The sequence below is a fragment of the Rhineura floridana genome, chromosome 1 (assembly GCF_030035675.1).
Source record: "Rhineura floridana isolate rRhiFlo1 chromosome 1, rRhiFlo1.hap2, whole genome shotgun sequence".
NCBI classification, from domain to species: Eukaryota; Metazoa; Chordata; class Lepidosauria; order Squamata; family Rhineuridae; genus Rhineura; species Rhineura floridana.
The window spans coordinates 14186089-14209505 of NC_084480.1; the positions used below are offsets into that span (position 1 = coordinate 14186089).

The following is a 23417-nucleotide window of genomic DNA, read 5'->3' on the forward strand; positions in this document are numbered from 1 at the left end:
TTGTGAGCTGCCACTACTGAGCTCCCAAGGATGCCCCCCCTTTTCTAACTGCCAAAGGGGTTCCTGAAAAGAACAGAGAAGCGCAAAGAGCTTCTTCAACGATGAGCAGTTGCCTGTCTTTGTTTAATTGCAATTTTTATTGATGCTTATTGTTTTAATAATTTTATGTAAATAATTTTGTGAGGTCTATCTTAAAAGTGATGTATAAATGCTTAGATAAATTAAGCAAATGCACAACGATCTTTGTTGCCTGTTCTAGTTGTTTTTGTTGTTGTTATGTGCCTTCAAGTCAATTACGACTTATGGCGACCCTATGAATCAGCGACCTCCAAGAGCATCGGTCATGAACCACCCTGTTCAGATCTTGTAAGTTCAGGTCTGTGGCTTCCTTTATGAAATCAATCCATCTCTTATTTGGCCTTCCTCTTTTTCTACTCCCTTCTGTTTTTCCCAGCATTAGCCTGTTCTAGTACATATGTTCAACCACTAGTTTGTATGGGTGTGCATGTATATATGCATCTGTACATGCCCCACTACTATGTACAAGGATCCATGGATGGGACATTACTCCAACACTGGTATTCAGTCAAAACAACTGATCCCCTCCTAGAAAGCAGCTGCTCTTCTTGGGGAATGGAGAGTGGTACCCATTACAAGATCCTCCTTCTCTGAAATCTGTACCCTCCCTATATTCTGTATCTCCTGGAGGGCTGGTCCCACCGTTTGAGAATCTAGATTCTATAATGAACACAGGCTGCCAAAGCTTGGAGAGTTAGCCTCCCAAAATGGTGTCTTGGACTGAAGTGCCAACCTGTGCCATCCACTTATCCCTTGTCATAACCCCCCTTCTGCGTGGATAGAGTTCCCCCTTCCTAAACAAGGGTTTGGTTGTAATGCAAACACATTTACCTCATTTAGTAGAGAAAAATGTTTACAGCTTACCCAGGCTGTGATTGACAGGAGAGAGCGTACTGGGAGACAGCTCTGCTGGAGATCCTGTGGAGTTAATCAAAAATGTTACTTTACAACAAAAAATACTTTAGTGATTATGACCGGGGGGGGGATGTTTCTCCACATGATAAGATTACATTTTGATGCTGTACAAACAGTGATTTGGGGATCCTGGGGTCTGTTTTTAATACAACAGGTATATGTTAGATTTACTCTGAATATGTTCTAATATAGCTACTGTCCAACTGTAAAAAGAATGCTGTGAAAAGTAAGCCCAGCTTTTGCTTTTTTGACTGTTTAAGATATTAGCACTTTAACAATTGTCAGGAACCTCACTGCCATATGCAGAGTGTATATTGTTTCTACATTATAAAGACTGAGAAATACCCAGGTTTGGAGCTTGGGAGGGAGGGACCAAGCTGCAGAGCTATCATCCCTGAAAGGGAACAGAACCTCACAGTTCCTTCAGTAAAGTTGGCTGGGCTCACAGCTTAAACCTACCCCTAATCAGGAGTAGCAAAAAAAAAACAACCACCCAAGGTTATGAGAACAGGGCAGGGGACACAGAGAAAATGTACACATAGCACTATCAAACAGGCTGTTAATCTGTGCTTTTGCCATCACATAAGCCCTCCACAAATAAAAAACATTGCAAGGTTAGTCCTATGACAAAACACTGCTCTTTGATCTGCACACAATACAATCCATGCCTCTGACACATTTCAAGACTTGCACATTTAAGCAATGACCCACATTCAACACACAGCAGAGTGTCTCTGTGAACATTTATGACCACAGTGCCTTTACCACTCACCAACCACAGCCTCTCCATTTTAATCCTGGATGCTAAACCCATGCTGATATTTAAAGTTTTGCCCTTGCTTATATGTAAAACCTCTGGCATAGTATTAAGAAAGGCAAGAGGATTTGAGCTAGACTGGCAATCAGAGGCTTTGCCTAATTATTTGCAGAGGCTAAAGTCTGCCTAGTTCAGACGTAACAAACCATTGTCATACCAGGGCTTGTTCCTGGTTTAGAGTGGATTGCAGGAGTTTTTTTGCTGCATCCAAACTTGGCAAACTGTGCTTCATTCAAACTACACAGTCTGTTAACAAGTCAGGTTACCAAATCAGGCTTGTACTGGTTCAACTAACAATGGTTTGTTTTTATATCAGAATTGGGTCCCCAGACCTGCCTCCTTCCTGCTGCAAGGACAAAGTTGTGCAGATGACTCACTCCCTTCAAATCTTAAACGAGCTACTGGTTCTACAGAGATTAAGCCTCAGCTTCTACAGCATAGTCCTGTTTAACACCGGGTTGCGCTCTAAAGGCTGCATATGACACACTTGCCCTACTTCTGGCCTCCATGCACGCCTTGGGGTTGAAAGAGGCAGTGCGCAGAGTAAGCCTTTTGATAACTGCAGTAACTGCAAAGGCTTCACCCCTTTCTTAGAGAGAAAGGAACTTGTCACACTGATCCATGCTTCTGTAACCTCTTGATTTTACTACTATCAAGTCCTCAACACAAGACAATGCAAGACCATGGAAGCTGCAGCTAGCGCAAAATGCTGCTGCTCATCTCTCAACTGATAAATTGGGAAGCGGGGACACATTTGGCCAATTTCCCAAGAACTACACTGGCTGCCAGCGTGCTTTAAGGCTGAATCCCAGATCGTTACTTTATTGTTGAAACACAATTAGATTTTGTTTTGTTATGCGAGTACAGTGTGGTGTAGTGGTTAAGATGTTGGAATACGACCTGGGAGACCAGGGTTCGAATCCCCACATAGCCATGAAGCTCACTGGGTGACCTTGGGCCAGTCACTGCCTCCCAGCCTCAGAGGAAGGCAATGGTAACCCCCTCTGAATACCACTTACCATGAAAACCCTGTTCACAGGGTCGCCATTAGTCGGGATTGACTTGAAGGCAGTCCATTTCCATTTTCAATGTGAGTGTCTGAACTGCACACCTTGAACTGTGAAAAGGTGCCATTAAAGTGTTTTCATAAAAGTCTTTAAGTTGAGCATGCAGTAAAAATGAAGACTATTACCTGTATCCATGCTTTGGTTCAACTGCTGGTCACTTGTTTCTCCATCTTCACTGATATAGCCAGGCGGTGGTGTTTCTATCAAAAGTACAGTTGATGAGTCATTAAAACAAGGGATTCTCTCAGCATCATGTACAATGTGAGCACATTAAAATTCATTTTACCTTCATGTTTGCAGAATAAAGAACACACGCAACCTTCATTTTATAAAATACAATGAATCTCACTAATGTCACTGTCTCTTAGAAATTTACAAGACAGGAAAGGAATAAGACCAGCCAGCCATCTGCATTTTTCCTTCTCCCCACCCACAGTCCAAAGTCAAGCAGTATGACTCCTCTACTCTGTGAATGCACAGATTTCCAGTTCAGTTTACTGAAAAACTGGCCAGGCAAGGTGCCCAACTAATAGGACTAGATTACAACCACTCTCTTCAGGATCTACTTTTACTCCATGACAGAGCAAGGCAGATACCAGCTAACTTAACCAATGGGTTCTGGTCCTAGATGAGAGCTTCTGTGGATCAGACTAAACAGCACAATTCAAACCCAAGATCCACCGGGATGAGCAAGTTTGGAATAGGCGGATCTTGGGTTGTCCCAGCTCAGCTTCAGCTATGCTACTGTGACTCCCTCATCCCAACTCAACTAAGGCTATGCTGGCTCAGCTGGTGGAGCTTATGCTGGCCTATGTCCTCAAAAAGCAGTGGTGGGGCCATGGCGGGGCAAGGAGAAACTTAAACCTATTCCAAACCTCTTTCAGCTCAGTCACGTGACCTAGAAACCCAGCAGAACTTACACGGTCAAAAAGAGTGGTGAAGGTCAAAGTGAAGGTATTTCAAAGGCTTATTTTGCCTCTGCCAGTGCCTGACCCAGAAAAGAGTTTGTAATTAGGGTAACTTATGGTTGTTTAACTTCAGCTGACTTAACTTCTGCCAGCCTCCTATACAGGAATACCCCGCTATATGGACCCTCACTTAACGTACACTCGCTTTTACGGACATACTCCATACTCCACCATGCCCCTGTTTACGTACACTTGCTTCACACTTACGGACACTTAATGGTGCGTGGGGGTGGAAATAGATGCGATCGCGCCACCGCAAATCAGCTGGGAGGCACGATCGTGATCAGCTGAGAGGTGCAGCAGTGCAGCAGCAGAGGCTTTAGCGCAGGGCTTTGAGGCTCCGCATGAAGGAGAGGGGAAAAAAGTTTTAAAAGGTAGTGCTTCACTTTAAGGACATTTTCGGTTTACGTACTCACTCTGGTCCCATTGAGTACGTTAATGCAAGGTATTCCTGTACTTAGGATTGCTTTGTGGGTGTATGACAACTTTAAAAAAAAAAAAGCTGTATAGGTTAAGAAAAATGAGTCCAAGTGTGCCCAATTGCAATTAGGACACATGGGATTTGTTTCCATAGTTTAGACCCTATGTGCCTCTAGCTGGCCTATTTAATTTTCACTAGTAGGCAAAAAAAAAAACCTTGAGGTTTAAGAATGTACAACAGATATTTCTACCAAACTTTAAAAAGCAGGGAAACTGGGCAGCTATAGTGAATGCACCAGGGGAGGAGGAGACTTGACCTCCTCTCTGAGATATTGTACTGTCCTACAAAGGGGAAGAAGGAAGAAGGAGGGAGGGGAGGAGATTGGGTGGGTGGGTGGGCACTGGGCAGAGGGAAAGTTTCTTTTCCAAAAGGAAAACATTGTTAACAGTATTGTTATTTTGGGGGTTTCCCCCCACCTTTTTATTCTACAGCAGTCACATGTAGTCTCCCACCCAAATGTAAGCCAAAACTATCCCTGGCCACATCCACACAGAATTAAACAGTCATGGCTTCCCCCAAAGAATCCTGGGAAGTGTAGTTTGTGAAGGGTGCTGCAGGTTGCTAGGAGACACTCCATCCCCCTCACAGATCTACAATCACCAGAATTCTCTGGGAAGAGGGCTGACTGTTAAACCACTCTAGCCACTGGAGCTCCATCAAGGGAAAAGGAGTTTACTTACAACTCTCAGCACCTTTCACAAACTACACTTTCCAGGATTCTCTGGGGGGAGCCATGACTGTTTAAAGTGGAATAAATGTTTGGTGTGGGTGTGGCCCCTTGATTAGCCAAGCCCAACGGCTGTTAGTCTAGTTTTTAGAACATTGACAGTTGGTTCTTACCGAGCATGCCTGCATTATCACAGACTCTAATGTTAATTTTCTTAAATTACTTAAAAATCAGGCAGGCTTTTTTTTTTACTTTTAAACTGCAGAAGATGATAGTCAGAGTATGGGACAAGGTCAGTAATTGGATTACAGGAACTCTGTGAACATGGCTGATTTTTAATTAATTTCAACAAATTATGAGACCCACTGACAACAGGGGTCAACAGGGATCTGGATTGTTTTACTCTTGTTTTAGACTTTGAACTCTGGATTCTCTCTGAGTTTTTGTGTATCACCATGAAAACTTAGAAACGCTTGCGTAACAATCCTCTGCGTTCAGGATTAAGTGTTGTAAGATTTTGTTTTGAAATGAACTTATGGGAAGCAGCAAAATGGCATGGGGGGTATTTTCAATTTAACATGGCGGAATGTGAAAAATCCAAACTGATTATAGTATACAGCTACTCTCATGGCTGTATAATCTGTAAGAGACTAAAACTGTGAACCTTTAAGATCACGTAGCACAAGTAAATTACTGGGTACTTGGGGCACAGCTCTTTCACATCTCATAGCTAAGAGACAAAGCCGATAAAAGCCACCTTGAACTAGATTTGGAAGAATAAGAACTAACAAACAGACGTTAGCATGTACTTCTGCCTACACATTAAAATCTATCAGGAGAAGCCCTCAAATGTTCCATTAACGCCAAAATCAATTGTGATTTAATGGAATGGGCTTCTACTCCTGGCAAATATTCCATTGATGGCTGAAAAGGCTTGGGGCCGAACAGATACCTCTGCTCATACAACTGCTGCGAAGAATCCAAATCCTCCTCCCCATATTATTTGCTGGGGGTGTGTGTGTGTACGTACTATACATGATTAGTCTCATCCCTTCAGATGGCAGAAGACCACCTGCAGTGCCATTTGCTTTTGCATGAATACCTGGTATGTAATTGCTCTGTGGTTCAATTCCTGCTGGAAAATTGGTGTTTTCGGGAATGGAATGAGTATAGTCATCGAGTGGTGGAAGTTCAGTCAGAATCTCTGTATGCCGCGGCACTAGGACAGGAGGCAGAACTAGGGGGAAAATAAATCCCAGAAAATGTTAGAAACTGTATCGAGTTGCTATAAAGTTAGAAACAAGCACAGTCTCGTTAACCTCTTCTTAGATATTACATAAGTGACATCTCTGTTGTCTTTTTGGCACCGACTGAAGACCTTCCTCTTTCAATGAGCCTTTCAAAAGAGATACCTTTATCCCAGTTTTCATCTATATTGGAATTGTTTTATCATTTGTTTACCACATGGGCTTCTTTTGGGAGGAAGAGCAGGATATAAATCTAATAAATAAATAATCTGCAATGACCTCATCCATGGGACTGTGCAATTCTATGGCTCTCAGAAATAAGCCCCACTTTGGGACTTACTTCTGAGTAGGCATCCACAGAATTGCACTGTTCCTGCCTTTGGTCAGTAGGCTTAGTCATAAGTAAGCATGCACAGGATTGCAGCCTCAGGGTGTGTTTCGCAATGCTGATTTCAATTAGCTGTAAGGACTAAATACTAGTAAATCAGTGTTTGTTTTAAGAAAAAAGTACAAGATAAACATGGTTTAGGGGACAGGCCACAAATATCTAATACGGATAGCTTGCCAAGTGAGATCCCCCGTGGAATCAAGCAGGGTGTGTTTATTTTTTATTTAACTTTATTAAATAAGTTTGTTCTCAACCTTTGAAAAAAGTATTTCCCAAGGCTACATACATCTGATAAAGTCAGCTAAAGGCATTTACAATATTATTATAATACATTGTACCATAACAGGCAACATTTATTTCAGCAAGCCATCCGAAAGAGAATAAAACAGGCCACTAAGAACAAAAAAGCATATATCCTACTCCCTCAGTCATAAGCAATCTAAAAAAAGAACGTAAAGCCAATCTAGAAGACAACAAGGAGGGGGCCAATTGTATTTCTCAAGGGTTTTAATCATTGCATATTACATATAAATCTACTGAACACATTGAGGAATATACTGCGATCTGCTCAGAGCCTCTGCAATGGAAGAGACAACAAACAATTGTGAAAGAGAGAAGCTCTGCTGCTCTAGCTGCAAGCATTCATTCATGTCAACATTTTCCAACTCCAAGCTATACTGGGAAGTGCCAAACACATGCATTCAATACAATAAACAATGCCTTTCAAAACTGAAGCGCCATTGTCAAATTAAAATTTGGATTAACTCTCACTCGAGCTCTTGAAATTCCAAAACAATAACATGACTGCTTTTACTTCAACTCTGCACACACTAAGTATTTGCAAGATGTTTAGTAAAAGCAGCCAGGACAGTCAACCCCATTATGCCAACAACAGCTTGCCATCTTCCTACCTGGAGTCTCCACTCTCTGGTAATGGTAAGGGTTTACGCAAACTTCATCCTTTTTAAGATTAAAAGCATATTCACAGTTTTCAATTGCCTTAAGTTCATGATGACTGTGAAGGTCAGGCCAGCGCCACAAACGGCAGTAAATAACATGTGGTAATCCTTTACGGTGAGATACTTGCAGGCGGCCATCAAGAGACCTACGGGGAGGAAAAAAGAGTCCACAACGTTTAGAGAAGTTCTTAGGAAGCATATATAAGCCAAGATATTCAGTACTGTGAGGCATGTATAGTGCCTTTCTCCACCCACCCCTTTAAAAAAAAAAGATGCAAGAGAGCTACAACAGACACTTACAATGTTCTCAAATAAAAGGCAGAGTTATCATTAAAGCATATCCTACTATTATTGGTACTTGAATCAAGGAGTTCCCGAGCGACAGGGTGCACTGGACACTACGACACATCTAAGTAAACAATGCATTATGCCCACGCCTGCTCACCAGGAGTACTAATACTATCCTTTAACTGACATTGCTACCTGCTTTGAGTACATCTGTCATGCCAGACTGCACTTAAGGTTACAGCAGTCATATCCAAGCAATTCACATCACTTTACAAGTTGAAGCTTGCCATCAGACATACATTGTGCTTGCTTGTGGTTTCATGATGGGCTCCTGGCATCCCTTGCTTCTACCAGTTGAAAAGTTTTGCTAGTTTTAAGATAAGACTGCCTAGGCCTACACAAATGCAGATGGTTTATGACTCATGGGATGGGAAAAGACAAACCTCAGTACACAATGCAAGTAAAGGTGACATGGGAAAAAAAAACACCACCAAAAGTCTAAACGAGCTGCTCACTCTCCAAGTTGGGGTTTTCCCCTTAAGTCTCTGAATGCACATACCTGATCAGCTACCAAAAAGAAAGAAAAGACAACCCAGTGTGCAAACTGCTTTAAACACACACACTTGATGAGATTTGAAAGTCCCAATTCTTGTTACCAGACCATGTGGTTGCATTTCCCCTCAAGTTTCCCCCTTTTCAAAACAGCACTGATGTGGAGAGAGGTTTTTTTTTCTTCCAAAATTAGAATTCCATTGGTCAAAACATCTGCTGAGAACACTTAAAGCAAAATCAGTTGTTGCTGTTTTTTAAATGCTTTGCTGACTAGGAAGCATTTCCACTAAACAAGACCCTTAAAAGCCAAACCCTCCCACAAGATCTCTACAAAGAGACACAGGGCAGAATATTCACCTGGTTTGTTCAGAGAAGCTGTATAGGCCTGTTGTATCCCACTGATCTATCGTATTTGGTGTACTCAGTCCCCAAATTTCAGAGCAAGTGCTGTGTATAAATTGAAAAAACAAAAACAAAAAAGTTGATGTGAATATGGAAGCATGGTTATTCAAACTACCATGATGTAAAGACATGGGGGAAATGTACAGAAAGCTTCCTTCCACATAGAAGATACTGCTTTTTAAAAAGCATCAAATGCTATATTTTCTATATGAAGGAGGCCAATAAAATGGAACATGGGATTCAAGGTAAAATGATGTTTTCAAAAAAGGTGAACAAGTTCGCTGGGTTTAAGCAAATAGCATATTTTTAATATACCTTAAAACAGGCAAAACCTCCTCAACCTGGCAGTACACAACAGTATCTTCTAGCTTTAGGGCATATCTTTGCAAGCATATGAGAAGTAACAGACGAAAGCCATGTCAATATGTTAGATTTCCGTAAGTTAAAACAGCATTCAAGAACCACAAATATGATGCGGATCTCTTAGGAGCTTGAATGTGCAAACTGTTTTCTTTATAAACAACACTCCTTCCCCATTTTCTTCAGTGCCATATAAGAAAAAGGATACATCCAATGTTTATTGTTACCAAGTATGCAAATACAGGCTGAAATACAACAGGAAAAGTTCAAGCAGCTGAAGTTACAGAAAACGTCACATGTTAACTCAAAATCCTTTAAGCTGCCAAACAAAAATGGCCAACATTTTATGGAAGTCCCAGCATCCAATGCCATCAATGTAGGGACAATATTACAACCAACCTAATTTATACCAGTGGCAGAAAACCTATACAGTGACCTACACAGAATACAATCACCCACCATTTCTTTCCATACATATTTTTGTAAGCCATCACGCAGCATTCCATGGGGGTGGGGGGGCGCACATCGGGCATGAGGCAAGCGAGGAGGGCAGACCAGCAGGTGAGTGAGTGAGCTGGGCACAAGGCAAGCAACCAAGCAAGGTGGGAGGGCAAGACAGCCTGGGCCAGCCGCAAAGGAACAATCGGAACAGCCCGGGGTAGCTCCTTATCAACCATCCTGCCCTGCTGCTGCTGCCCCCACACCTCACTGACAGCCTCAGCAGCAGAAGAAGCAGGGAAGAACAGTTGCTAAGACGCTGCCCCAGCCATTCACCACTATTCCCGTGTCATTCTCCTCAGCTGGCTATCTCCTTCCTCCTCCCAGGAGAAGATGTAAAGGGGAGGAGAGGAGGAAGCTTAGCAACCCGCAGAGGGGGGAGGGTGATCCGTTTGGGAGTTCCTGGTTGGGCAGGAAAGCAAGCAGGGGGCAGATCCCCCCTAGTATATGTCTTATATTCATCAGGACACTATACTTTGGTTTTCCAGCTATTAAGAGAATCACTACACATCTAACATTTGGACACTTCAGCAACAAATTTAGCCTTGAGCTAAACACACCTTTGTATTTCCTTCCAAAAGGAGTTCCGTTAGTGCTCAAAACTGAATACTTACCAACAGAAGGTGCCATAATGAAAGTTGCAACAACTATTAGCTCTGTTGCGCACCTTACTCTGTGACAATAATGTCTTCTTTCTAGAGCAAGCAAACTTCGCTTGTTTAGAACTGCCTCCACTACAGCGGGTACCAAACAGCAATTGGGCAACAGATCCTTTTTCTGGTTTTCTCAAGTTGTTTTGCAAACACAATTAATAAATAGCCTCTTTGGGTTTGAGCCACCCCATAACTGAGGTGGATCTGGGTTTAAATGGATATACAGTCAAACATCAAATCAACCATAATTACAGCACAGTACTAAAATCCATCAAAACCCCAATAGAGAGTTAACAAACCTCTTTAGCTGTGCTAATACACCAATCTGTTCTGCAATACACCAATCACAATAGCAGATGCTCAAATAATATCAATGACATTACCAAAAGTAATGTTAAAATGTTGGAAGATGTTGGAGAATAAGAAAGGTTTGCCTGGCACCAAGAACACATTAATGTGGGTGCCAGGCAAGCCTTTCTAGGGAGGATTCAAAAACGGGAGGGGGGACTACTGATAAGAAGGCCCTTCCCCTTGTGGCCTCCTTGTGCACTTCAGAATGAGGGAGCATGATATTTGTTGTCTTCAAAATATGTATGTCATTATGAAAATGTCAGCTCATTCTCATTTCTTACTTGCCATCATATCCCAAAGACTCAGGTTTAGAAATATTACACTTTTAAAAAAGAATCCCTCAATTGGCTAGATACAAAGCCAATTTCCATGCATTTTTTTCCAGGCACCACTGAATGTGAAATGTTAACTCAGGGGTAGCCAACATGGTACCCTCCAAATATTCTTGGATTTCAACTCCCAGAAGCCTCATTGATGGGATGGCCAATGATCAGGGATGATGAGAGTTGAAGTTTAACAACATCTGGAGGGCACCATGTTGGCTACCCCAAGTTAATTCAATACTAAATCATATAATCTTCGAATAGTAGAGTTGGAAGGGTCCTATAAGGCCATCAAGTCCAACCCCGCTCAATGCAGGAATGCGGGAATAAATATATGAAGATTTTGCAGGAAATCTGTCAGCTGGAAACTAGTTTGTCTGCTCTTCCTCATAAATCTTTATTGTGCAAGTGTTCTGGATGCTTCATTTGCATGGTGCTGTTCCCCATGCACTCAAGAGAGGAAGTTAAACCCAGATCAACACTCGCGTACCATAAATTAAAGATGTCCTAAGTGGTGCAGACATAATTCCCCATGACATATTTCCCCCATGCAAATCCACACACACCACACTGCAGTTTGGTAACATGTCTATACCATAACGGGGATAAGAAGGGGGAAATGCACAGTCAAGTAGTGTAAAGCAACAGCAGCCCCTCAATTCCTAGATTATGGTTGTTAGCTTGCATTGGCCCACCTGGTAATAATGGCAGCCAAAGAGCCACGTTTTACAGTTCAGAGGGTCAGCGTTTGTCTGCTGCTTTTACTAGGGTCTAGAGTTCTGCAATTCACTGAATTTCACCAAAGACCCCCAAAAACAGTGCCTTGAGGGCTGCAAGTGGCTTTGCCCGACCCTCACATGCCTGATCTATATCCTTGCAGTCCGAAGGTTATGGTGAAGGCACGTTAGGCAACTACTGAAGCAAAGCAATCCTGCTCACGGCGAGTGCCTGGACAGATAACTGCCTGGGAAGCACATGTAGGCCACCTTGGGTGCCATGACAGAAGGAAGCCAACATACAAATGTAAGAAAAGAAAAAACCACCACAGACGCCTACCTCACTGAAGCCTCTGGAACAAAATAACTAAGAGAGGCCATTGCACTTTATTCCTGCATTTCATTAATCTTCTGCATTTCATTAAGTATGCTTTCTGGGAAGTCTCATATATGCAGACCACAAGGACATTTCTGAAAAACAGTCTCTTGGGTAGCTCAAGCCTGAAAAGCCATTTCTCCCTTTGGAAGAAGCTTGTGTACCTAAAGGATTTGCTTCATGTTTGGCATGAATTGCAGTCTCCAGAGAAAAGGTTTTGGAAATGAGTACCTGTTAAGATTGACCAGCACTTCCTATTGACTCAGTAACAACTTGTAGAAATTCCTTTCCCCAGTTAAAAGAGAACTTAGAGGTTCCAGACGCCAGACATCACTACATGTTTTTGCTATTCCAATGGTACCCTATTAACTGAAAATTTAGAACTCAAGTAATAGGAATTCATTGCGAAAACCACAACTTAGTGCAAATGATCATGTTTTCCAAGAATTCGCTGAAGAATTCGCCTTTTACCAGCTTCGGCTAGTAAGACAACTGCAGCCATTTCTGGATCAGGATAGCCTGACCACTATTGTTCACGCCGTGGAAACCTCCAGGCTGGATTAATGTAATGCGCTCTATGTCGGGCTGCCCTCGAGGTTAGTCCGGAAGCTGCAGCTGATGCAAAATGCGGCAGCAAGACTGCTTACTGGGGCAGGGTATCACCAACATGTCACCCCGCTGCTGAAAGAATTGCACTGACTGCCTATTTGCTACCGGGCCAAGTTCAAGGGTCTAGTTTTAGTGTGCAAAGCCCAATACAGCTTGGGACCAGGATACCTGAAAGACCGTCTTATCCCTTATATACCCAATCACTGTGCTTTGTAGGCGAGGGCCTCCTGCAGATACCATCTTATCAGGAGGTCCGTTCTGAACAACATAGGAAACAGACCTTTAGTGTGGCAGCACCTACCCTGTGGATCTCCCTCCCCTTAAATATTAGACCCTCCTCTTCGGATGCACACCTTAATGTGGTGAGGGGGTTTGAGATTGTTGAGGAAGTGATGAGCAATGCCGTCAGGAGTCTAGACCAAGAGGCTAGACTCCTAAGCAGGGGCACACAAGGCGGAATGGTCAAAGCTGAAACACCAGATTAAGATGCATCCAAACTCAGAGGAAGGCAATGGTAAACCACCTCTGAATATCTCTTACCACGAAAACCCTATGAACAGAGTATCCAAAATGCAACACGAGATAGTGCTGGAAGATGAGACCCCCAGGTCAGAAGGCACTCACCAAGCTACTGGGGAAGAACAAAGGACAAGTATGAGTAGCGCTGTGACTAATGACGCAGCTGGGTCAAAGCCGAAAGGAAGCCCAGAGGCTGATGCGTACAGATGCGAAAGGAGAGTCCGGAGTTGTACGATGCACACAATAGGAACATGGAATGTGAGAAGCATGAACCAGGGAAAATTAGAAATTGTCAAGCAAGAAATGGAACGCATCAACATTACAATACTTGGTGTAAGCAAACTAAAATGGATGGGAATGGGACATTTCCAATCAGGCAACTACAAAATATTTTATGCAGGAAATGAGAAATTAAGAAGAAATGGGGTTGCTTTAATAGTGAGAAGTGATGTAGCAAGAGCAATTAGGAACTACAACGCAAGGTCTGAGCGAGTTATATCAATGAGATTAAACAGGAAACCTATCAACATAACCATCATCCAAATCTATGCTCTGACGGAAAATGCAGAAGAAGAGGAATTGGAGAGATTTTACGCAGAAGTAAAGGAAGAAATTGAACACACACCAAAACAAGATGTGCTGATAATCGTGGGGGATTGGAATGCAAAAGTAGGGAACAGAGAAGAATTAGGAATTGTGGGGAAATGGGGCCTAGGAGACAGAAATGAAACAGGAGAAAGACTTACTGAATTCTGTGAGGCCAATAATTTGTTTCTTGCGAACACATTTTATGAACAACCGAAAAGATGACTGTACATGTGGACATCACCAAACGGTCAATATAGGAATCAAAATTACAATTGGTAGCAGAAGATGGAGACGTTCCATACTTTCTGCAAAAACAACACCAGGAGCAGACTGCGGTACAGATCATGAACTGGTCGTATCGAAAATCAGAGTAAAGCTAAAGAAGACCAACAAAGCAATCATAATGCCAAAATACAATTTAAATAACATCCCAGAAGCATATAAAGATCAAATAAGGAACAGTTTTGAGGCTTTAAACTTAGTTGACAGAGAACCAGAAGAACTATGGAATGAAGTGAGAGACGTTATCAGAGAAGAATGCAAAAAGACAATATCTCTAGTTAAAAAGAGAGAAAGACCTCAATGGATGACTGAAGAAACTCTTAAAATGGTTAGAGAGAAGGAAAGCAAAAGGAAAAGGAGATAGAAACACAGTCAGAACCCTAAATGCAACGATACAGCGACTAGTACGTAGGGACAAAGAGAACTATTACAATAGTTACTGTATAGAAATAGAAGAGGACAACAAAAAGGGTAGAACAAGAGCCCTGTTCCAAAAGATTAGAGAAATGAAAGGGAAATTTAAACCATGAGTAGGGATGTTGAACAATCAACAGGGGAACAAACTGATTGACCGAGATGAAATAAAAGGAAGATTGAAGCAATACACTGAAGAACTCTATAAAAGAGATGCCAGGATGACAGATTCATTCACGGAGAAATTCACCAGAAATTTTAGAATGTGAGGTGAAAGCTGCTCTTAAAATACTTGGAAGAAACAAATCACCAGGAATAGATGGCATACCAACAGAGTTGCTACAAGCTACTGAGACTGAATCAGTCCAAATTTTGACAAAAATCTGTCAAGAAATATGGAAAACGAAACAATGGCCCACAGACTGGAAGCGTTCCATATACATCCCAATTCCAAAGAAAGGGGATCCCAGCGAATGCAGTAATTATCGAACTATTGCCTCAATATCCCATGCAAGTAAAGTAATGCTCAAGATTCTACAACAAAGGCTCTTGCCATGTACGGAGCGAGAAATGCCACACGTCCAAGCTGGATTTAGAAAGGGAAGAGGTACCAGAGATCATATTGCAAACATACGCTGGATAATGGAACGGAAGAAAATCACCCTGAGCTTTATAGATTACAGCAAAGCCTTTTACTGTGTAGATCATGAAAAACTATGGAATGCTTTAAAAGAAATGGGGGTGCCACAGCATTTGATTGTCCTGATGCGCTACCTATACTCTGCACAAGAGGCTACTGTAAGGACAGAATATGGAGAAACCGATTGGTTCCCCGTCGGAAAGGGTGTGAGACAGGGGTATATTTTATCACCCTATTTATTTAATCTGTACGCAGAACATATCATACAGAAAGCAGGATTGGACCAAATGAAGGAGGTATGAAAATTGGAGGGAGAAATATCAATAATTTAAGCTATGCAGACGATGCCATACTACTAGCAGAAACCAGTAATGATTTGAAATGAATGCTGATGAAAGTTCAAGAGGAAAGCACAAAAGCAGGACTACAGCTGAACGTCAAAAAGACTAAAGTAATGACAACAGTAGATTTATGCAACTTTACAGTTGACAATGAGGACATTGCACTTGTCAAGGATTATCAATACCTTGGCACAATCATTAACCAAAATAGAGACAATAGTCAAGAAATCAGAAGAAAGCTAGGACTGGGGAGGACAGCTGTGAGAGAACTAGAAAAGGTCCTCAAATGTAAAGATGTATCACTGAACACTAAAGTCAGGATCATTCAGACCATGGTATTTCCGATCTCTATGTATGGATGTGAAAGTTGGACAGTGAAAAAAGCCGGTAAGAGAAAAATCAACTCATTTGAAATGTGGTGTTGGAGGAGAGCTTTGTGCATACCATAGACTGCAAAAAAGACAAATTATTGGGTGTTTGAACAAATTAAACCAGAACTATCACTTGGTCCACCAAGACTCTCATCAATTTTGAAGTGGTCCATGGAGGGAAAAAGTGTAGAAACCACTGGTCTAAAATATGTATTTGGGGTCACTAGGTAAAACAGATTAACTCCCAGATGGGCGACTGTGTAAGCATCAGAGGGGGAAAGAGGGAAACTGAATGAGTTTAAGAATCAAAGGACAATTACAACCTTCCAATTGCTTTGAAGTTTACTATCTAAATATGAGAAAGCAAGTACAAGAAGCAGTTGTTCAAGAGCCTGCAATGAATGGAGATCACTTTTAAAATTCACTGCTCTGCTGTGTTAATACAGCAGTCATGAAACAAATTCCTCACCTGTGATCGCTTTAGGAATGTAAAGAGGTGATAAAGAGGTACAGAACCACTACAATTTGTGCAGACTAAAGATGTTTTTGAGCAGAATTTGACAAGCAGCAATGATGAGGATCAGATAGAGCTACAGTTTTTCACATTTGTCTCCTTTCAGAAATGTAGTGCAGCTCTCGGAAATCCCACTTGCTTCTCCAAGATAAGACTGGGCAGTTGCTGCTGCCGTCTGGTTAGAACAATTGGCTTCCTTTCCTGACAGAAAAGAATAGTTCCTTCACCACAGTTGCGAGTGAAGATGGAAAGTTCCCCTTTCCACAAACGAAGTGCAGTGCTACAGTTCTGAATCTGCATCAGAATTGTTGGCAAAAAACCCCAAGAATTTATCTAAGCATGAAAGTGGCAATTGCACCCTGTTTAGTATGATACAACAGTAAACTTTCTTTGGAAACAGGAGAGGTTGCATAGCTTTATGTTAGTCTGGACACTTCAAGGCACAATATCCATAGGACAGGTCTCCAATCTTACCTGGATCTGTCAGTGCTGCGCTGTCATTTGGGGGTTTGCCTTCTGAAACAGCCTTTCCCCTCCAGCTACTCAGGAAGCGTTTTCACTTGATGCATTTTCACTTAATGACTGCAGTATCAAGTGAGGATCCCCAAGTATGGATATCACAGGGAGCTTTTCATTAAGAACTGAAAGTGGATGCTTCCCATCTCCTCCTGTGGCAACTTAAGTGAAAGGGGGTGGGAAATGTGTGTGAGCCCAAGGACCATGCAGCAGACATCCAAGGTTTCCTGTCATGTCTGAATGTAGATACAGTCAACAGCACTAAGGGAGGTTAAAAGAGGTAGTCAACTATATTATAATCTAGCCAGTTTTACCCTTCACCCCTCACAGTAAATTCTCAAATGCCAGTCATGTGGTGCCACTAACAGTCTAAAAATTAGTAATCATGTTAATAAGAAGATTGAGAAGGACAAAAAGTTAACTCTGGATACAACTAAGAATTCACTTATGAGAGCTGGGCAGCACTTCACAAATAATAGAAGGATATTTGCATGAGAGAAAAACAAGCAGGATCTGTGCTTAATGCTTCTCTCTCACACACATACACATACATATATTACCTAGGGAGGTGATGGGCTCTCCAACACTAGAGGTGTTCAAGAGGTAGCTGGACAGCCACCTGTTAGGTATACTTTTAATTTGGATTCCTGCACTGAACAAGGGGTTCAACTCGATGGCCTTATAGGACTCTTCCAACTCTATTGTTCTATGATTACATACACACTCCACTCTTCTTTTAATATGGCAAACACAAAGCTGCTGTGGGGATTGCAGAGGGGAAGCACCCTTCTTTCCTTGCTGTGTGCTAAGAAGCAACAGAAGAGGTTCCACGGCAAACTAACTTTAGACCTAAAACAAGAATAGTCACACATACAGCCCTCTCTATCTTAGCCCAAACACAAAAGGTCCTGTGGTACTTCAAGACTAACATTTATTGTAGCATGAGCCACAACAGAAAGAATGAGACTAAAGTCTTATGTGGCCTCCTTTATTAGAATTCCCACAAGTCTACCAATATGTTTTAAATTTACAAACCAACGTGCACACACTCAGGATTTCTTAATTAATAACTAATCTATGTTAAGTGGCTTTCAACGTACACTTCTTGCTTACGGACATAAAACACTTTTGCAAGATTAGACTAAGGACCACTTAGTCCAACATTCTTTATAAGGATGCCATAACTCAGTGGTCCAACAGAAATTGGCCTGTGGTCTAACAGTAGGCTACTAGGCACCTTGTGTCCAGCACTGGGCAAAAGCCTACTTCATCCTATGTATGAAGTACACAGGGAAGGTCTCAGAATGTCTGCTCATACAGAAATGGGTCTGGATGAGTAGGATGTTGAGATTAACAAGAATATCTCTCCCTAAAAGCAGATACATTATACAAGGGCCTTTATTTATTTGTTTATTTATTTATTTGAGCCAATTACATTTGAATCCCATCTTTCCTCAAAAGATATTGAAGTTGTATACAATGGTTATCCCCCTCCATATTACTATAACCCTGTGAAGGACAGTAGCCTAAAAGATCATCAGTGGCCCAAGGTCAGCCAGTGAGTATCACGGCCATGCGGGGATCTTAACCTGGGTCTTCCCAGTCCTAGTCCAATACTCTAAACCCTGCACTACACTGGTGCTCTGTAGTGGTTCAGCCACACCAAAGTCTTACTGGCTGGCACTCACCTTACAAATACACACCTCAAGTAGGCTGTTATGGATTTAACCCACGGGCCCCTTCAAGCCATAAGAAATGGTGAAATCTATTGTCCAAGAGTAGAGGATTACATTCTTAACACACCTCCAAGAAGCTCAGGTGCCTCCCCCTCCAGCCTACTTCATTTTTATAATAATGCTGTGAGGCAGGACACAACTCATTCACAATCAGAGTGAGCTTCATTGCCAAGATTGAACCTGGGTCCTTCAAATCCAGCACTCTAGCCACTGCAGCACCAGCAGCTATATGTTCTTTTCAGAGGAAGAGTTGAGTATGAAGCCTGGAATAAAAGATGCTATGCATGCAGTCTTACTAACCCAGCACTTCATTTTGCAAACTACCACCATCTTAACACTGTTTTACACTTCAGTTCTTTTATTAATAAAACATATTTATAGACCGCCACCTCATAAAATATCAAGGCAGTTTACAACAAAATGATGAAACAAAATACAATTTTAAAAAAAACCAAAGCTTTCAGTTTGAAGAATGCCAGGTTTCTCCTTAAAATCGTTTTCAGAAGGCGGGTTATTTGCATACATAAAAAAGCTTAAAGCCTCTCAAATATCAGGAAGCTAAATTCAGGAATTTGAGGACTAGCATGCCATTGCTACTGGCATTGGTACTGATTTCAAATAGGTGAACATTCAGTAGAACTGATATTCAATTAGTTCAGCTACCAGTTCATCTGCAGGATGATAGTTTACAAGAGGAAAAAAATTTCAACCAAATCAGATTTCAAAATATTAGAGTTTAGGGTTGCACTACTCCCTTTACTAAAAAAAAATATTTAAATACAGTAATGCTAGAACTTTGAAAGTGCATTGCCCTTTTATTACCTAATTGTGCAGACTCCTACAGTATATAATCTTTTTGCTAGAAGTTTATTCACAAGCCGGTGGAACACGCAAAGGAACAACAAAAGGCAACCCCCCCTTTGTTTGACTATTCAGAAACCATATTGCAAATTACAAGCCTGACCCTGATTAAAGAATCAAAAGGAACTCTGTGCTTAGCCTCCACTTTCAATTACTGACCCAGTAACCTATTTTTGTTTTCTCCAACATTAGGAACTAGTAAGTTGTGTAGTTACTAATTAATACATAAATGCTTTCCCTGGATATGGTACACCATAAACAAACATGCCAAATATTTGCTTAGCATGTAGTCAATGAAACCCATGTGCTCCTCTATGAAGCTGAGTAAGTCATGTATCATCATAACATTATACACTTAAGTGATGAGTACCTAATGTCATCTGACTGGATTGAGTGGCTTATGGCAATAAGAGTTTAATATAATTTTAGTTACTTTTAGGACCGCAACATTTAATAAAACTGTTCACACTTACCCATTTTTAAAACCTTTTGATAGCATGGTGTGTGAACCAGGTCAGTCTAAGCCAAACCCTGGGTTAATGCAAATGTGCAGGCTCCAGGAATGGGGATCGTGACTGCTTTGCTCTTTCCCAGTTATTTTGCTGCTGTGCCATATTAGGCTAAACCAGTCTTAGCATCTCATCTGAAACAGGCTTGTGGTTTAGCTCTCTCCAGAAAAAACACAAACTGTAACCAAAGTTTGCCCTATGGCTTATGGATCATGGTTTGTCCTAAAAGTTAACCCATGAGTACAAGTTTGGACAACACACTAAGATAAACTGTGTCTTAGCTCAGTGCAGCACAACAGAAAAATGACCAGGCCTGCGAGCCACTCTCCAGAAGCCTGCACGCCACTCTCCAGAAGCCTGCACAGTCATGGTTTGGTTTAGCATCATAACCGACAAGGGGGCTTTCACTTCCTTTCTTCTATGACTGCCACTCTGGGTAGGCCAGCTGTGCCAAGGCTCTCTAGAAAAACACCAGAACAGTTCCCTTATTTCCAGACATGCATGCTTTCCGGGGGTTCAAGGCAAATACTTAGAAGAGGAATCAAAGAGAGCATCTATTTTACTTCTCTCTCCCTAGAGATCAAGGTAGCTTGCTTTTCTTTGTCAAAACCCACTTATACACACATACAACAAGAAACCAAGGCGATCTAGGCACATGAAGGAGAAATTTCCTTGTGTCTGGCACAACTGCATCCAAGACCCCACCAATTTCATGAGATTTATTCAACATTTAAAAAGTAGTAAGTGAATAAGCAGAAGAGACAGAATGCTGGTTCAAGAAAATAATGAAAAGAACCTTTTTGTTTAAGCCTATCTATCCTATAGCAGCTACTTACAAAATGCATTCTGGTTTCCTATCACACATAATGTAGCATGCTGCATAGATGGTCGAGGGACAAAGGACTGTTAACTACAGTCCAACTTTTAAAGCGTTCCTGACCCAGGCGAGCCTCGACTGATAGGTGAATGTGGTATCAGTCACATCAGTCAGGGAGACAGCTTGACCTTTTGGAAGTTGGGCTATCAAGGTGTTAACTACTACAGGATTTCACCATCTCCCTGCCAGACAAGATCTATTCTGTATTTTTGTGTATTCAAGAGTTGACAGGACCTCTCTGTATGGGTGGAAATGGAGATCATCATCTTAAAGTGTCAGGTTGCCATAAAGGAGACCTGCATCACAAATGTGACATGAAAAACAGGCCATTAAAAACACCCTGATCATCAATCAGCAGATAAAACTAGAGGTGGCAAATATCTTAGACATGCCCCCTTTTCTCTCACACACAGGAAAAAATGCTCGTCTATCAGATGAGGCCTGCCAATCACCTAAGAACAGAGAAAGTGTGCTTTTTGTTTCAGAACTTGTTAGGGGAAATTAAAGGATGAGGTCTAAATCCCTAATAAAATACACTGTTTTTACTCAAATACTAATTTGATCAATTACGATTTTCTGAAAGACAGACCGGGCTACTACGATCACAGCCCAAGATGTGTCACTACCATTTTGCATCTCTTGTTCTCATCACCAAAGCATTTTATAATTTAAGATCTCCAACCTTTGAGGCAGCTTCAATATCTCTAGTGCACCCCTGCACAATTCACAACCCACCAAGCAACATAGTTCACAATCAGCCTCCTGGCTTTGCTGCCTACTTGGGGAAGAAGAGTGTTAAGCATTTGTCTGACCAGAGTGCATGGCTGGTGGGCTACAACTGGCTTGCTGGGTAGGCCTGCCCTAATGTAAGAGTAGCCTCTCCACAGCGCCTTCTAGGATGAAGACAGCACATGCAGAAAGACTATTTTGGCAACTATCTGCTTATACTCAAGCTTCCTTTTGCCAGAGGTTTGCTTAAGTGCAGAGATTTTGCCTCTCTGGAAGCAACATGAGGCAGAGTGGTGTTATTTAGGTCTATAGTGTGATATTAGCATGCTAGATTTACTATACTTTTAGCTGTTACAGGAAGGCCAGGTAATTTTCAGGAACTGACTGTTTGAATGTTGACTTGATAAAGCTGTTTATAATAAATCAAAGTGTGATTTTACTTATTTGACTAATAACTAAACAATTACCATTTAAAAAATGGATTTGGTCTAGCAATTTATTTGATCTGACCACTTCACTGGCAGATTAAAAAAAGCGGATCAGAAGGAACAGAGAATCCTATTCCCACTACCACATGCAGGAATCCTTACAGATGAAGTTTAATAAATTAGAGACCAATTCAACTTCTCCCACTTATGCTAGAAAATCTGAGATTTTCTTAGCAGAATTCGAAAGTTTAAGTATGGTGGTGGTTAAATGTATTCTTTGGATAAAAATCCTTTATGCATATTTTTACTAAGGAATAGAATGGATCTGTGAACAGTGAATTAATTAGGAGTGCAGGGAAAAACAGATTTTGAAAACTGGATTCTGAGAATAAGGTCCAAGAGTTTTATATGCTAACAGAGCAATGGGAAGACCTAGACAATTGACTTCAGTGCAATCTTATTCCTTGGGGTGTGACTCAAGGAAACAGAGGTCAAACAACTAGATCTCTATATTGACTGTACAGATATTTTCAGCCGTTTCCCTTCAGTCATTCTTGTGAGGGAGGGGAAAAAAGAAATTGCCTGGAGAAAAGAATGGTCAGCATGAGAAGCCAAAGCAAAGCTGTTAAGAAAACAAATGGGGGTGGGGAGCTTGGGATTATTTCATATATTTTAGAAGCAAATTTAGACCAGGCTATGACAGAAAAACATATCCAGACACAAATAAAAAAGAAACCAATTTAAGTTAAAACATGAAAAGACTGCCAAATACAGGAATTTCAGAAGAACAATCGAAATAAATATTTTACCAACAGGTCAAAAATCTTAAAAGGAAAATTTCTACTGGGTTTGTACCATTGAAACAAGACACACATACACAAAAAAGGATAAAGACCTGGCTCTTCAGGAAGGCTTTTGGGGTGGGTTAGGTTTTTACTGTTATGGTTTTAAATTTTAACGTTTTAATGTATTGTTTTTTATCTTGTACGTCGCCCAGAGTGGCTGGACAACCAGCCAGAGGGGCGACTAATAAATTGAATAAATAAAGCCTGAAGTCAGTGGTATCTATTGGAAATGTTTGAAGTTGGCATCACTTTTCCTTCACACATGGTGGATTTGTAAGATATGAACATTTATAGTAACAAGCCTTTTTATAATAACAGAGGGAGAGGGTGAACAATTTGAAAGAACTCTGGAAGTAGGCCTTGTTTCCAATTAGAGCATGAACCTTCAAGACATAAATACAGTAGGACCCCGCTTCTCGGTGCCCCATTTTTTGGCGTTCCGTTAATACGGCGCCAGCAGGGCGATCAGCTGGAGGGGGGCTGGAGCTCCCCGCACTCCAGCTGATTGCGCCGGAGGAGGGGAAGATCGTCT

General features: G+C 41.5%; 1 protein-coding gene across 6 annotated transcripts in view; it reads right to left on the reverse strand.

Moving 5' to 3' along the window:
- SMAD2 (SMAD family member 2) overlaps window positions 1-23417 on the reverse strand; it is a 61095-nt gene that overhangs the window by 10458 nt on the left and 27220 nt on the right. For 5 of the 6 annotated variants that reach the window (XM_061614064.1, XM_061614074.1, XM_061614083.1 and 2 more), the window contains exons 3-7: window positions 8785-8874; window positions 7540-7733; window positions 6096-6230; window positions 3003-3077; window positions 943-996 (exon numbers count right to left, since the gene is read on the reverse strand). In XM_061614064.1, coding sequence (XP_061470048.1) covers window positions 943-996; window positions 3003-3077; window positions 6096-6230; window positions 7540-7733; window positions 8785-8874 — 548 coding nt within the window. The remainder of the gene's footprint in view (window positions 1-942; window positions 997-3002; window positions 3078-6095; window positions 6231-7539; window positions 7734-8784; window positions 8875-23417) is intronic. The other variant, XM_061614103.1, reaches the window with a different exon arrangement.